General features: G+C 42.9%; 1 protein-coding gene across 4 annotated transcripts in view; it reads left to right on the forward strand.

Annotated features, from left to right (window-relative positions):
• pfkfb3 (6-phosphofructo-2-kinase/fructose-2,6-biphosphatase 3) overlaps positions 1 to 7,044 on the forward strand; it is a 91,235-nt gene extending 84,191 nt beyond the window's left edge. For all 4 annotated transcript variants that reach the window (XM_059987315.1, XM_059987314.1, XM_059987316.1 and 1 more), the window contains one exon: positions 5,112 to 7,044. In XM_059987315.1, the coding sequence (XP_059843298.1) occupies positions 5,112 to 5,171 (60 nt within the window). In that variant the 3' untranslated portion in view covers positions 5,172 to 7,044. The remainder of the gene's footprint in view (positions 1 to 5,111) is intronic.
• Positions 7,045 to 17,030: the final 9,986 nt, after the last annotated feature.

Genomic DNA, 17,030 nt, shown 5'->3' on the forward strand with positions numbered 1-17,030 from the left:
GTGGGGAAATGAAAGTCTTGCTTTTGTGTGTCTGGAAGTTTTCCTGTTCAATCAGAAGGTTCTGGGTTTGAATCCGTGTGTTGGGACTTGAGCAAGTGGAAATGTTGGGAGCTCAAAGAATACTGCAGTCAGAGGTGCTGTCCTTCAAACCAGGGTCCTTCAATTTTTCTTCTGTCCATTTTAAATTTTGAAGAGCCATCCCTGATCACTCGACCAGTCACCATCACAGCAGCAGGAGCTTGCTATGCACATTTGCAAAATGCACTGAGATGACTCCATGCAGTTTCTAATTGACTGCACAAAACTGTCCTGAGTTGTAGAAAATAATAGAAACAGAAGTCCTTTGAAAACTACTTACTAATATCATGTGCTCTAGCTTAAAACTGTCCTTCCAGTCACCCTGCCTTTTGTAATCTTTTCTAATGGAGAGTAGATGGTTGAGATGCAAACTAAGTTTGATGGTCTTTGACCTCAAATACTACTTAACATGTCATTTAACATGTCAGACTTTTTAAATTTTCTGTTCACCTTGACCTTTTATCTAGCATTGTGCCCAGAATGGTCCTTTGTATGTAACTGCGTTTCACACTGCTTCAGATCATCACTTAGTTTTCTGATTAGTTACAACTCAGATTGGTTGATTTCCAGATGAGGGTTGAGATGCAAGTTGGCTTTTGTAGATTTGCCCTGATGTTTTAATAATTGGATCGGTCCCTTGATGTGAATAGCCAACTTTACATGACTTCAATCTTTGGTTGGCCAGGATTCCCTAAAGGCTAACTTACAGGTTGAGTCGAGGGCAAGGAAGGCAATTGCATTATTACCTTTCATTTTGCAAGATGTAATGCTGAGGCATAGAGGCATTGGTCAGACTGCGCTTGGAGGATTGTGAGCAGTTTTGAGCCCTTGTCTAAGAATGCGCTAGTTATGGAGTGTCCAGAGGAGGTTCATGAATGATCCTGGCTATCTGTTGGTGTACGCAAAGTTGTTTAATGGCTCAGGGCCTCCATTTGCCATTTAGAAGAATGTGGGGCGCTCTCATTGAAACCTATCAGATATTGAAAGGCCTAGGTAGAGTGGATATGGAGAGGATGTTTCCTGTAGTGGGGGAGTTTGGGACCTGGGGGCACCACCTCAGAATACAAGGACATCCCTTTAGAACAGGTGAGGAGGAACTTCACAAGCCACAGATTTCGGAATTCATGCTCACTTGGCTGTGGAGGCCAAGTCTTCAGTTTAATTTAAAGCCAAAGTTGGTAGGTTTTTGATTAGTGAGGGTATCAAAGGTTGTGGGGGAAAAGATAGAATGGTGTTGAGAGGGGGGAAATGGTGGAGCAAACTCGATGGGCCCAGTGAACTAATTCTGCTCCTATGCTTTGGGCTAACTGCACTTCTGAGAGCTGTATGTTCTGTTGCACGCTGACACTTATTTCTGATTTTAAAAGATCTCCCTCTCCTTTTCTCTCTACCCACCTCACAACTTCTGCCTGCAGACGAACTGTATTTCATTATCTCAAAATTTTAGCCTTGCTAATCCTTCAAAGGTAAAGAGCTTTAATCCCCGCTGTCCACACACTCCGTTGCTATAGTGATCTAGCTCTCACTTCAAGGTCGGGTTACTTGAAAATGAAATCCTTCACTGGAAGATGTTTCATTTTTTTTGCATTGTAGGGGACCAATAGAGGTGCTGCTATCAAACCAGCTAAGCCATGTTGATTATGCTATGCTCATGATACAATGGGTTGCTATGTGCGTGTCTTTGGATCTGAATGTACATAGAACATTGAACACTACAGGTCCGTCAGCCCATGAGGTTCCGATTTTTTAAAAATTCAGTTCTAAAATCGATCTAACCATTCCCTCCAACGTAGTCCTCCAGTTTTCTTTCTTCCATCTGCCTATCTAAGGCCCTCACATAACTGCTTCTGCCACACCCCTGGCAGGGCATTGCATGCACCCACCACTGTGTATACTTTAAAAGGTAAATGCCCTTGACATCCCCCCCATATTTTCCTCCAATCATCTTAAAGTTAAGCCCCTGATGCTAGCAGTTTCCTGGCTATTGTATACTGGAAGGAAATGCCAGGCAGCTGAATCACACAGAGGCTAATCTTCATAGTACTGACCTGCTGTCAACTTTCATAAACCGTTGTCCCTATTGAAGCTGTCTGCCATCTGACTACTCCTGTGGAGTTGGTCCGAATCATAAACCCCACACCACTAATAGTTGTGATTAAAGGCCAGCTTTATTTATCACATGTGCACTGAAACACAGTAAATGTATTTGCATCAGGGAGCAGCGCAGTCTGAGAATATGCTTGGGGCAGCCTGCTGGTGTTGCCGTGCTTCAGGTGCAAACATATCATGCCTGTGACTTGGTGTTTAGGGTTAACCTGAACTCCAACTTGTGCATCTTTGGATTGGTGGAGGAAACCAGAGCACTTAGAGGATACTCGTGTAGACAAAGAAAGAATGTATTGATTCCTTACAGCAACAGGAATTGAACCAGAGTTGCTAGAACTCTAAAGCATTACTCTGACTGCTGTGCTATTGGGAGTATTTAACAAATGCATTTCCCTTGGCCAGCTTCTGAAATGTGGTTTCCAGATTGAATTCATCATCAGCTATAGAAATACCCACTGTTGGAGTTCATCCATTTTAACTTTTAAGGTCTACCTTGAGGAGTAAAGAAGCTGTGATGTAATATTAGTCCTGATGAAGGGTCTCGGCCAGAAACATCAACTGTTTATTTCCCTCCCTCCCCAAATGAATTCTGGCTTACTTGCTGAGTTGCTCCAGCGTTTTATTTGCTACTTCGTGATCTTCAGGGCCATGAATCCCAGGCTGAGATCTTTGACCAATATGATAGACTGAATGTTATCTCTTGTGCTGCACGTTCTGTCTCATTCATAGACTCTGCCCTCAAGGGAAAGGAGTTGTGGGTTGTAATAGTGCCGTTTTGACTCTGTTTTAAGATTTGTACTTGAATCACATGGTTATTAAATCTTTGCAATGCCATTTCTAGTAAAGGGCAGAATTTGTATCCTCTGAGATAACATACTTAGATTTACAGGTGATTCATTTTGGCTTATAGCAGACATGGTGAGACTGATTTCTGCTGAGTGAAGAGGTGTGATTCATCAGGTGTAAATAGTGAGTTGGTGTGTGAGGGTTTTAATTTTAGATTTAGAGGTACAGAATGGTAACAGGCCTTTCTAGCCCAAATGAGGCTGTGCCTCAGTTTCTTCTGATCAATTAACCTACTAACCCACATGTCTTTGGAATGTGGAAGGAAATTGGAGCACCTAGATGAAACCCACATGGTCATAGAGTGTACAAACTCCTTGCAGAGAGGTAGAATTGAACCCTGGTTGTTTGTACTGCAAACAGTAAATGCTATGCTACAATGCTGCCCAAATTAATGCCATTTTAGAAATGCAGAATTTTTTTTGGCTCATGCAGATGCTATGAGACTTTGATTTTTATTTAACAGTCCTGTGAGTGAAGAGGTGTTCCATCAAATGTAAATAGTGAGTTGGTATGAAGGGTAATGTAACCAGTCTCTTGCTGACATTTGTTCTGCTGTTGATTCGGGATTTTTTTGTCTGTCCCTATCACTGGTATGTGAACTCCCCATGCAGGAAGTTGGAGGTGGAACAGAGTTAAATGCAAGTGGGTGTTGTGAGTTCGTAAAGGTAATGCACATCTGCTGACATCAGTGGATGTGTATTTGAGGCTGTGTAGAGTGAGTGGGTGCTGTATTGTGCATCTGGAATAAGTAAATGATGGTCCATTCCTGTGGAGGTTTCAGTAATCAATTAAGCATCTAGAGATGTACAAGATGAGGCATGGATCAAGTGGACAGCCAGAGATGTTTTCCCAAGGGAATATACAAGTGGCCTAATTTTAAGATGATTGGTGGAAAATGTAGAGGGAATGTCAGAAGTTTTTTTTAAATTATTAGTGGTGAGTGCTTGGAATACCCTGCCAGAGAGGTGGTAGAGATAACTACATTAAGGACACTTAAAAAAAAATAATCTTAAATACGCATATGAATGTTAGAAAAAATGGAGGACTGTGAAGGAGTGAAATGTTAGATCTTGGAGCAAGTTAAAAGGTCAGCACATAGTGGGCCAAGTGGCCTATGCAATGCATATTCAAATTCCATTGTGGTTTCTGGGATAATTCAAAATTAAATCTAGAAGAAAAAGCGGGTGCATTAATCCTAACATTGAAGCCACTCAGATCATTTGGTTGAAGAATGGAATCAGTCAGCCTTGTCTGACCTAGATGGCTGGTTGATGCCTAACTTCAGAAGGCAATAGGAATATGGGTAATGATGTCAGGAGGCATCACACTGTGGTAATATGAGTATTACTGAACTTGTGAGAAAGGATGTTTAGCATTGTCCTTCAGTTAAGTCATTATGTTGCAGTCATACAAGTTGTTGGTGAGGTCCCACTTGGAGTAATATGTACAGTTTTGGTACCCTATTGGTGGAAAGTACAGGAAAGATATTAGGATGTCAGGACTGGAGGAGTTAAGTTATATGGAGAAGTTGGCCAGGCTAGGCTCTTGTTTTATTATTTTTGTTTGGAGTGTATGAGAATGAGGGGTTGCCTTACTGGTTTAAAATTGAGTTTAATATTAAGGTTGTTAAAAGTGGAAAGCACCAGGTCTTCCCCAGGACAGGCAAAACCAGAGATTTGGGTTTAAGTCTTTCCCCTTACCCCAAGGGGCAACTCGTCACAGGGTGTTGAGTGTATGGAGCAAGCTGCCTGTGGAAGAGGATAAGTTGGGCTATTCAAGAGGGGCCAGGCTGGAAGGGATGCAGAGAGAATGCAGGAAATTGGGACTGACTGGGTGGTTAGTGTGGACCCAGTGTATCTGTGCTGTGTTGCTCTATGACTCTGACTCTTATTCTGTGACTGAGTTGAGTGACTGTTCCATTGCTTATGGGATTAATCTGCTCTGAATACCATTGCAACAAATATGCTTCATTTCAATAGCTGCCTAGTTGGTTTGCATGCATGCAGCTTTCTATGCATTTTATTTTTTGGATACAAACAAAATGCTTGTATTTCATTCTCAATGTCACCTTGTACCCACAGAATGTAAGTGAGATGCCGAGGTCTTCGGAAGCTGTGGTAACCCTCTCTGTCCAAGACTGAAACGCTTGTTTGCTTTTGGAGGTTGCATATTGCTTTAAAACCAAGCCCCCAATGTCAAGAGACACTGGACTCCTTGTTCTGGATATCAGCTGCTTGGATGCGTTGGAGAAGAATTTTGGATTTAACATGAGACCTTTGACCACTCTAACATTTACTGAATGTCTTGCTACTGTAATAATGTGCAAGTGCTTTTACTGAACAAAAGTTGTTCTTCTGTTTGTAAATAGCTAGGACATCTCGTTGGAGGGATATATTGAATTGTGTATACATAATGTAAATAGTTACTGGAGGGTTTGACTCTACTTTGCTGTTTGTCATGAAATGTACAGTCTTGTGTGCAGGAGCACCTGTTCCTGAAATGTTCACTACAATATCATGGAGGTGTTTGAGAGGCCAGTTTAACTTCAGAATGCTGGAGATCTGGACTTGGCATACAGCTGGTTAAATGAATTATGCACATATTTATGGAAAAGCTAAGGTTGCCATGTGACCAATTCCGTTTTTGCTTGTGTGTAATTTCCTTACCTTTTTGTGTGAAATGTGGATGTTAATTGTTACAAAATGGCTCCAGGCGTGACAGAACCTGGAACTGTTGGGAGTGTGAATGAACACTGATGTAAAAGTTTACACATACCAGCCATGGCAGAAATCGGGGATGTGAAACACCTATATGTAAACGGACTTCAGCTTTCTTGGAACTGAAGAGTTCTCATTCCAGAATAATGAAAGTGAAGGCATTGTTCCTACTGACTGAAAAGGAACTAAGATTTGGGCAAGTGGACGGGACAATGATTTTTTTTCTCTCTCCAAGCATATCTGAACTGAACTCTGGCTGTATAATCTGGTAAAAACTTGCATCTATTGCCTGCTGACACCTGGTAATGAAAAAATGTATAAGCTTGATATTCATGTTTTCCCCCCATTACCACCTTGGCACAAGATGTAGGGTTAATAAGCTTTCCTGTTACTCGGCTGGGCTGCACTGAGATTCAGCAAACCCGGAGACTGATGCTGTCCAAACACGTGTTCTTCACTACCAAGAAGGTCACAACCAAATGCTGTAGGATGGCAGAGACCAGTTATGTGGATGTGCGCAGTCTGTTAAGTGATAGTGCAATTATTGCAGAGCACCAGAGGATTCTAGCATTACCAAAGGACCTATTTTCCATCCTCCTGTCACTGTGCTGAACTCATTTTTCATTAACTCCGACTGTTCTGTTAGCTGACAAGGGCATGATGTGACCACAGTGCCTGGTGTGTTTATCTTGCACAGAGGGAGTTGAGCAGTATTGAGGTGATTGAAGGTTTTGAGAGGGTGGGAGATGAAAATGCACTTGATCTAAAGCCTACTGGAGCTCCTTCTGACAAGCCACCAGCAAGCTATTTATGGTTCATTCCTTCAGTGATAGAAGCATTGTTGCACACTTTTATTTATCTGTGTTTTATAGTTGGGGATGTGAGTAGAAAGAGTTTGGATCAGGATCAAAAAAGCAATGTTAATTCAATTGAGTGCAGATTTAGTGGATTCTGGGATTAGTATTCACTAAAGTATCTACAGCAATGTACTCATTCCAGTCAAATGGTGTCATTATTTGGATGAGTGGATAAGAGTGGAAAGTTGGTATGATTTTTTTGTTAATTCTGTTTTATATATTCTGTTGTACTGTCTTAACATGCAAATTTATTTAAGTTTCAGAACACAAGGGAACATTTCCCTCTTAACAGCTTGGCATGTTGCATCTACTGTGTATGTGATTTTTTTTTCCCTTCTGAGGAAGTCAGCTAGATAGCATCATAGTAAACACAGGGTAAAGTTTCTGAATATGCAAAATTTTGCATTTGCTGGACCAATAATAAAATAAGTTTAATTAAAGCAGTTTCATGCTTCTTTGGTGCAGAAACAAATTTCACTAGGTCAGTGAATGAAAAGATTAGATTTTATGCTCATAACGCATTGTTCCATTATCCAAATATCTGCCTGTCTTCAATAGACAATTGAACCTCTTGGTTGAAGAGTTCCAACAGTTTTGATGAAGAAGCTTCTCTCAGAACCAAACTGGTTGACCCCTTCCTTTCAATCTGTCTCTCACCACACCCCCCCCCCCCACCACACACATCCCTGCCCAGTTCCAGCCATCCTGTGTAGGTTTAGTTCAATCCCAGCATCTACTGTTTTTAAATTTATTGAGATATGGCACAGAGTAGGCCTTTGAGCTGAGCTGAGCTCAGCAAACCCCAATTTAACCCTAGCCAAATCATGGGGCAATTTACAAAGAGCAGCCAGTACATCTTTGGACTATGGGAGGAAATCGGAGCATCTGGAGGAAGCCACATGGTCACAGGGAGAATACACAAGCCTCTTAACAGACAGCAGTAGGAAATGAACTGCAGGTGCTGGCACTACAAAGCATTGTGCGAGCCTCTACTCTAACATGTTGTCCTGTGTGAAGCACAGTAAGAGTTTTTAATACTTCAGGAAGTCACATTTCATTCTTCAACTCAAGCACATAACCTTGGTCTGATTGATCTTTTCACCATCTAATGATTGGATGGAATATGGCAACTGCAAATTTATCAGTCTATGCGGTGACTACAAGATTTATTTATTTTTATTTAGAGATAGTGTGGAGTTGGCCCTTTGAGTTTAGCAATCCCATGGCCCTAATCATGGGGCAATTTACAATGACCAATGAATCTACCTGATACGTCTTTGGGCTGCATTCCATGGGGAGGAGATACAAAGTCTCCTGGAATGCCCTGAGCTATAGAAGTGTCACAGCCTCAGTATAAAGAGATGTCCCTTTAGAACTGAGATGGGTAGGGATTTCTTCAGCCAGAGCGTGGTGAATCTGTGGAATTGTTGCCCCAGACAGCTGAGGAGGTCAAGACATTGGCTGAGATTGAGGGGTTCTTGATTGGTAAGGGATTCTCCCCATTCTCTTATGGGGAGAACAAAAGAGAATAGGGTTAAAAAAAAATAACAGCCATGATAGAATAGCAGAGCAAATGCAATGGGCCAAGTGTTCCAGCTCTGATTCTATGGTTGCCATGGTAACATAGTAATTAGTGTGAGGAGGCTGGTGAGGTGGTAGGTGAGGACAAGGGGAACCCTAACCCTAGTGGTTTATTCCTCTTCCCACCCAGACAGTCCTTCCAGATGAGGCAACACTTCACCTGTGAGTGGGCTGGTGTGGCCTTCCAGTGGTGAGACCGTTACGCTGAACACCTGCGCTTCGTCCGCCAGAGAAAGCAGGAGCTCCCAGTGGCCCCACATTTTAATTCCACATCCCATTCCCATTCTGATACGTCTATCCATGGCCTCCTCTACTGTAGAGATGAAGCCATGCTCAGGTTGGAGGAACAACATCTTATATCCCGTCTGGGTAGCCTCCAACCTGATGGCATGAACATTGATTTCTCTAACCTGCATTAATGGCCCTCTCCCCTTTGTACACCATCCCTTATTTTCTCTTCTCTCTGTCTCTCTCACAATCACTCCTTGCCTGTTCTCCATCTCCCTCTGGTGCTCCCCTCCCTTTCTTTCTCCCTCGGCCTCCCGTCTCATGATCTTTTCCCTTCTCTGGCCTTGTATCCCTTTTGCCAAACAAATTTCCAGCTCTTAGCTTCACTCCTCCCCCTCCTGTCTTCTTTCATTTTGGATTTTCCCCTCCCACATTCAAATCTCCTACTATCTCTTCTTTAGTTAGTCCTGACAAAGGGTCTCAGCCCAAAATGTTGACTGTACTTCCTTTAGATGCTGCCTGGCCTGATGCATTCCACCAGCATTGTGTGTTTTGCTTTTATAGAGTAGATTATCTTTATTCATCACACATACACTGAAACATGGTGAAATATGTCAGTTTGCATCAGATCAAATCAGGATTGTGGCTGGGTGCCAACATAGCATGCCTACAGCTCACTAAACCTAATTGTACATCTTTGGATAAAAACACAAAATGCTGGCAGAACTCAGCAGGCCAGACAGCATCTATGGGAGGAGGTAATAACGACGCTTCGGGCCGAAACATCCTGATGAAGGGTTTCGGCCCGAAGCGTCGTTATTACCTCCTCCCATAGATGCTGTCTGGCCTGCTGAGTTCTGCCAGCATTTTGTGTTTATTTGTTTCCAGCATCTGCAGATTCACTCGTGTTGCCTTTGTACATCTTTGGATTTGGAGCATTCTGCGGAAACCCATGTGGCCACAGGGAGAACATACAAACTCCTTACAGATAGCAGCAGAAGTTGAACCCCAGTCTTACAGCTGGAGCCGTAAAGAAATTGCCTCTATTGCTACGTTACTCAACTGCAATATAATGCCCCAACAATTACTGTACTCAAAGCCCTGACGCAGGTCGTGTGTGCCAAACACCTTCACTTCCTTATCTACTCGTTTCACTACTTTCTGGGATCTGTGCCTCCAGGGTAAACTTGAAGCATTAGCAAACTGTGTCCTATGTTCTATTCAATGGACAAGTGACTTTGGAGGAGTTCAGAACACTTAACAGACAAGTTATAGAACATGGGCAACTTCTAATAAAGGTGTTCCAGTTGACTCGGCCTGTGCCTTAGCAACCGTAATCATTTCAATTTGCTTACTGGTTTAGTTCATTGATAAAGGCAGGTCCCTGCTGATCTGACCTTGATTAAGAATATTGAACTAATGATTCATGTCGTGACTGTTTAAATAAGTACTGAGTATTGTAGAACTGAAAGTCATTGAGTATATTGCCTTCAAGGTTTCACTATATTATTGTTTCACTTGTTTTCAGAACCCCAATCTGGTTTACTATCACTGATGTATGTCGTGAAATTTATTGATTAGCAGCAGCAGTACAATACACGAAAAAAATACTCTGTTAGGATAATAAGTAGTGCTAAAGAGGAATAGTGAGGTAGCATTCATGAGTTTGCAGACCGTTCAGAAATTTGATGGTGGAGGGGAAGAAGCTGCTTCTGAAACGTTGAGTGCGTGTCTTCAGGCTCCTATACCTTCTCCCTGATGGTAGTAATGAGAAGACAGCATGTCCCTGATGGTGAAGATCTGTAATGGTCGAGGCCTCCTCTGGGGGCATTGTCTTTTGAAGGTGGGCAGGGTTGTGACTGTGATAGGACTGGCTGAGTTTAAAGCCATTTCAGTTTTCCCTTCATTATTGTGTGGTTTATACATCTGGTCATTTTTGAAATAATATATATGACACCTTTTATATGAGGTGTCAGTTGACGGGATCTCTGACGATGCAGAACTCCTTTTGGGCCCAGTTTGAGCTTGTGTCCTGTTCTTCTGCTGTAACCCCATTTTAAAGTGGGTTGCTCCTGGATGCTGTGCATTTTCTGCATAGAATTTGGGGATGGAAGGCAGATTAACCTCCTCAGGCTAAGAAGTGAGACATCAGTGAATGGCTTCTTGTTTCATCTGCAGTAAAGCAAGGGAGAGCGAGAACTGCATTTCTGTAGCGCCTCTCTATGACCATTGCAATCAGCGAAGTTCACCCAAAGTTTGGCCACTGCCACCGTGTGCATAGCAAGATCCCACAGTGTTCTGGTCCTGACTGGGTAATTACTGAGGGAGGCTGAGTATTCTGCTCACACCGACATGTCTGTCCACGGCCTGTACGCACCTTAAAGTGATGTCCTGTGGTACTAGCCATTTCTTCCCCGGGGGAAAGGCGCTGACAGTCCACTCCATCTCTGCCTCTTATTATCTTCATACACCTTATTCATGGGACTTCTCACCAATACTTCATTTGCTTCACTGCCTAAGGTCAATTCAATTCACTCTTTCACCCAATCAACTGCAGTCTGCTGCTCCGTAGTGATGTTAACATTCAATTCCTAATTTTATAATTCATGCACTCCCATCTTTTCAAAACCAGCATCAAAACTTAATGCTTCTGCTTTTCCCAAGTGACTGTCTATCAACTGGAAAATGCATTTCGGCAGCTGTAGTTATGTGTGAGATTCATTCGTCTGCTAAACCTGTTCCAAAGTCTCTCAGTTAATAATTTAATCCTAATTAACTCTATCCTATCTTCAAAGAAACACAGTGATAGTTTTAAAGCAAAACACAGTTCATTGAGAATATTCAGATTCAGTAAATTATCACATGTACATGGAAACATACAGTGAAATGCGTTGTTTGTGTTTATGACCAACACAAACCAAGGATGTGTTGGGGGCAGCCAGCAAATGTTGACACACATTCTGACACCAACACAGCACACCCACCACATTCAGCAGAACAAAGTAGTGACAGCAATGATGTGAGAACAGCAGGAAATCAAGCCCCTTTCCTCCCACTCCCTCACACATGCAAACAGGCCTCTAACTCCAGGACAAGGCTGCTTCTGGGCCTTCAGCCTCACAGTCACTGGGCCTGTAATTCACAGGCTCGCATCATAGGTTGGGGACAAGCAACGGCAGGTTGTGCGGACTGCACTCTCACACATGCCCCTCTGTGTTGAAACATTGATCAATAAATCACTTCCTCCAACAGCTCATTCCTTATGCCCTCTGTTCTGTGCATGAAGTTTCCCCCTCAGGTTGCATTCACATATTTCCCCTCTCACCTTAAAGCTATGCCCTCTAACTTTTGATCCTCGTTCCCTGAGCAAAAGGCTGCGTGCATTCACCGATGGGGCCTGTAAAAAAGTGGTGAGCACTGCCCAGTCTGTCACAGGATGTTGAGCATGGAATAAACCCATAGAGTGTAGGAGCATGAGGGCAGATTCGGCAAATGATGAGGGATATAAATAGGGTAAATGCAAGTGGGCTTTTTCCACTGAGCTTGGGCGAGACTATATAACCATATAACAATTACAGCACGGAAAGAAGCCATCTCGGCCCTTCTAGTCCGTGCCGAATGCTTACTCTCGCCTAGTCCCACCGACCTGCACTCAGCCCATAATCCTCCATTCCTTTCCTGTCCATATACCTATCCAATTTTACTTCAAATTACCCTATCGAACTGCCTCTACCACTTCTGCTGGAAGCTCGTCCCATACAGCTACCACTATGAGTAAAGTTCCCCCTCGTGTTACCCCTAAACTTTTGCCCCTTAACTCTCAACTCATGTCCTCTTGTTTGAATCTCCCCTACTCTCAATGGAAAAAGCCTATCCACATCAACTCTATCTATCCCCCTCATAATTTTAATTACCTCTATCAAGTCCCCCTCAACCTTTTACGCTCCAAAGAATAAAGACCTAACTTGTTCAACCTTTCCCTGTAACTTAGGTGCTGAAACCCAGGTAACATTCTAGTAAATCTCCTCTGTACTCTCTCTATATTGTTGACATCTTTCCTATAATTCGGTGACCAAAACTGTACACAATACTCCAAATTTGGCCTCACCAAGAACTAGAGACTAGAACTAGAGGTCATAGGTTAAGGGTGAAAGGTTTAAGGGGACCATGAGGGGGACCTTCTTCACTCAGAGGGTGGTGAGAGCGTGCAGTGGAAGTGGTGGATGCGGGTTCGATTTCACCATTTGGATAGGTACGTGGAGAAGGTAAAAGGGCTGAAGAAGAAGGAATCTGTGAGGAGAGGAATGTGGACCATGGAAGAAAGGGAAGGAGAAGCAGCTCCTGATACTGCCTGACTCACTGAGTTCCTCCAGCATTTTGTGTGCATCGCTCTGGATTTCCAGCATGTGTTTATAGGTATGGAGCGAGACAATGGCATAGTTGAGGGGCAGGGAACGGCAGGAATGCTTGGGTTTCTCCAATGCCTCCTGTGTAAGTTCTGAAACAAGAAAGGAAGGTTTTTGAGCAAACACTTGGCCAAAGAGGGGTGCTTGCAGGGATATCCAAAAGGAGGGGATTCTGGAGCTGTATATGAAGACATAGTGATAGTGATGTGCATGAATTAGACAGAGGTCAAAGTCATCAGAAATGATGAAAAAGAGAGAGATGAGAGATGAAATCACTAAGACCTTATAATCAGTGGAAGGTCACATTCTTTTGTGTTTAAGAATGTGACTATAATTACCTGTAATCTAGCATACTAAAATTGTGGACTTGTTTAGTGCCAGATCTTCTGTTAAATTACCACTGTCTGACAGTCTAATTGATAGTCGCAGTTGTGTACACAGCAGCTGTAAAATTGCCTTACACGGTGGAGTCACATTGCAAACCTGCCACTCACCCTGGGATTGAGTCCTGCCCTCTGCCTCAACTCTCTAATTGATGGCTTGCAGTCTGAGGGACTCTTTAGTACCACGCCGATCTCAGGGTCATGGAGTTGTGAAGTACAGGAACAGGGCCATGTCCCATTCCCCACAATGTCTGTACCCCTTTATGCCTTGCCGACTTAAGAATCTGCCGGTTACATGTGATTGGATGTGATCACGCCACCCCCTCTAGCTTCTCCGTGTAAAACTGGACCCTTCAGTTCTGGTGGAGATGGAAATGGACATCTCCTGCATCGAGACCATTTATCTGGACTGAAGGAGAGGTGGCGAGATAGCCGGTAAAAGAGATGGAGGGGGAGTTCTGACAAAGAGTTTCAACCTGAAATGTAAACCATTTATTCCTCTCCATATCTGCTGCTTGACTTGCTGAGGTCCTCCCCTAATGAGTAAACAAAGAAATAGATCCAGTGATGAGCAGAATGGTGCAAGTATTCAAGATTCAAGACTGTTTCTGTCGTTCTTCAGTACAGGAGTGGAAAGGAGAATGGATCCAGTGAGGCATAAAAAACACACTAAGCAAACAATAAAAAACAAAAAAAGGAACACTATGAAACACAATGTGCAAGTATATGTTATATTGAATAAAGTGACACTAGATGATGTGTATGTACTGTTTGATGGGATTGGTGGGATGGGTTAATGGGTGGAGGTGTTGCTCAGCTTGATGGCTTTGGGTAAGTGACTGTTTTTGAGTCTAATGGTCCTGGTGTGGATTCTGCGTAACCTCTTCCCTGATGGGAGTGGGGCGTACAGTCCATGAGCAGAGTTGGCAGGATCCTTCAAGATATTGCTGTATTTTTCCCCCTGACATCTTTCTCTATGTATGTCTTTGATGACAAGTAGGCTGGTGCCGGTGTTGCATTCAGCAGTTTTGACCAACCGTTGTCATGCCCTCCCGTCCGCCGCAGTAGTTTCCGTACCACACAGTAAAGCAGCATGTTAGAATGCCCTCCACTGCACCTCTGTAGAAGCTCTGTGTGCATTGACCATCTCTCTTCAGCATCCTTGAATATTATGAAGTAAACTGAAGTAGTGCTGAAAGAAATGGTGAAATGACAGCAATGGAGTTGCTGAGAGAAGTAAAACTAAGAAGCGGAGAATGTAGCAGCACCTTCAGGAGGGGGATGTGAAAAAGATGGCTGGTTCAGGAGCTCCAATAACTCTGGGGAAGAAGCTTTTCTCAAGTCTGGTTACCTGGGCTTTCAGGATCCTATATCTTCCCTCAGAAGGTAGAAGAGAGAAAGGGAATGGTCTGTGTGGCATTCTTGATGAAACTGTCAGCCTTTCTGAAGCAATGCACCATGAAGGTGGACAAGGTGAGTTTGTGATGGACTCGGCGATGTTTTCTACTCTCTGCAGGTACTCTTTTCCTCACATCCGAACTGCTAGAGGTAGAGGGGGGGGGGGGTAGAAGTAGGATTCATATGCAAATGTTTCTTCCCGAAAGAAATCAAAACAATTAAGCATTGAAAGGATCAATACAATGAGTCAATGAATTATTCAAAGTGCTGGTACACCTCTGATCAAAGGTGAGGTGGTGATTATCAGGCAGGAACATGGGATTGAGATCACATCAATTCTAATCTCTGTAAATTATAGAACAGTCAGAAAGGATTGTATAACCAAATTCTGCCCATATATCATATACACGTAGTGGCCATTTACATCTGTAGGTCCCATTTAAATCCTCACTCATTTCCTCTCACCCATGACCCCTCACTAAATTCACCTCTCAAGGACCCTGCAGTTGTCCAAAGTGTTGGATGAAATTTAGTAACTAAGTATTTTAAAAATTCAAAATCAGGACCAGATAATATTTAAATAATTTCAATTATTTGGAAGGTGGCAATTTATTTTAATAATTTAATGATTTGATTGAAGCCCTTAGGAAGAGTGTGAATGTTTGTAATGGCTAATGCTTCCTTGTAATGCTGAGGTGACTAAGCTGTTTACAGTATGTGCTACTTCAAGTGCCTCTGTAGCTGCAAATCTGTAAGCGATGCAAACAGTTAGAGTCATTGAGCACTACAGCCCAAAAACAGGCCATTCAGCCCATCTGGAACATGCCAAACTATTACTCTGCCTAGTCCCATTGACCTGCACCAGGACCATTGTCCTTCATACCCTCCCATCCAAGTTTCTCTTAAATGTTGAAATTGAACCTGCATCCCTCACTTCTGCTTGCAGCTCATTCCACACCCTAACCACCATCTGAGTGAAGGAGTTTTCCCTCAAGTTCGCCTTAAATATTTAATCTTTCACCCCTAACCTGTGATCTGCAGTTCTAGTCTTACCCAACCTCAGTGAAAAATGCCTGCTTGCATTTATCCTATCAATACCACTCATAATTTTATATACCTCTATCAAATCTCTCCTCATTCTCCCATACTCCAGGAAAAATAAAGCTATACAACCTTTCCCTAAGTTCAGAGATTCAAATGATTTCTTCAGGAACAGAACAAACCTGAAGACTGTAATGTTACTTGAACATCAGCCCAAATTTCACTTGGACCCTGTACGTCTGTGACTGAGCACAAGTTTGTCAATGGTACCACTACAGAGGATTGTATCTCAAACAGTGATGAGTCAGCATACAGAAAGGAGATAAAGAGCATAGTGACCTGATGTCATGACAATCTTCCCCTCAATTTCAGCAAAACTAAAAGACTTCAGGAAGGGGTGGAGCACTTGCTCCTGTCTACATCAATGGCGTTGACGTGCAGAGGGTTGAGAGCTTCATGAGTCTGCTGTGGTCCACTCACGTAGATACCATGATGAATAAAGCTCACAGATGCCTCTACTTCCTTAGGAGGCTAAAGAAATTTGGCAGGTCCCTGTCGACCCTTACCAATCTTTATCAATGCATCATGGTTTGGTATGGTAATTACTCTGCAAGTGACCACAGGAAACTGCGGAAAGTTGTGGCGAGAGACAGCTCAGCTCATCACAGAGACCAGTTTCCTCTCCATGGACTCTGTCTACAATTTTCGTTGTCCCAGTATAACACCCAGCATAATCAAAGACCTCATCCACCCTGGACCTTCTCTCTTCCTCCTCCTTCCAAAGAGCAGAAGATACAAAAACCTTAAAACATGTACCACCAGGCTCAAGGACAGCTTCTATCCCGCCGTTATAAGACTGTAGTTAGCTATATAAGAAGATGGACTCTTGACCTCATAATGACTTACACTTATTTTTTACCTGCACTGCACTTTCTCTGTCAATGTAACACATTATTCCGCATTTTGTTATTGACTCACCTTCTTCTACTTCACAGACTCACTGTATAACTATTTTCCTTCTACTCGAACAGTATGCAAGAGAAGCTTTTCAGCATGTGACAGTAACAAATCAAACCCGAAACCGAAGTGCTTCACAATAAGTCCTTTCATATTTAATTTCACCATTTCCTTATCACAAGTCCTTGTTACTTCATTGCTACACACAATGTTCCCTGAGGTCAAGAAGTGCAGAATAGATGTAATTCCAAGCAAGCGAAATTCAGCCTGAAGTGAAAATATGTGTTGCCAGTTTCTATTAGCTAATATGAAAGTTTTGTCACAGTCAGTACATATGAGTCAAATTCATAGTGTTACTGATCCTCATTTGGCCTCTTCACGCCTATGCTAGCTCTCCAGACAATCCCATTAACTCCATTCCGACCTCCATCG

Source organism: Hypanus sabinus, chromosome 13, assembly GCF_030144855.1.
Source record: "Hypanus sabinus isolate sHypSab1 chromosome 13, sHypSab1.hap1, whole genome shotgun sequence".
NCBI classification, from domain to species: Eukaryota; Metazoa; Chordata; class Chondrichthyes; order Myliobatiformes; family Dasyatidae; genus Hypanus; species Hypanus sabinus.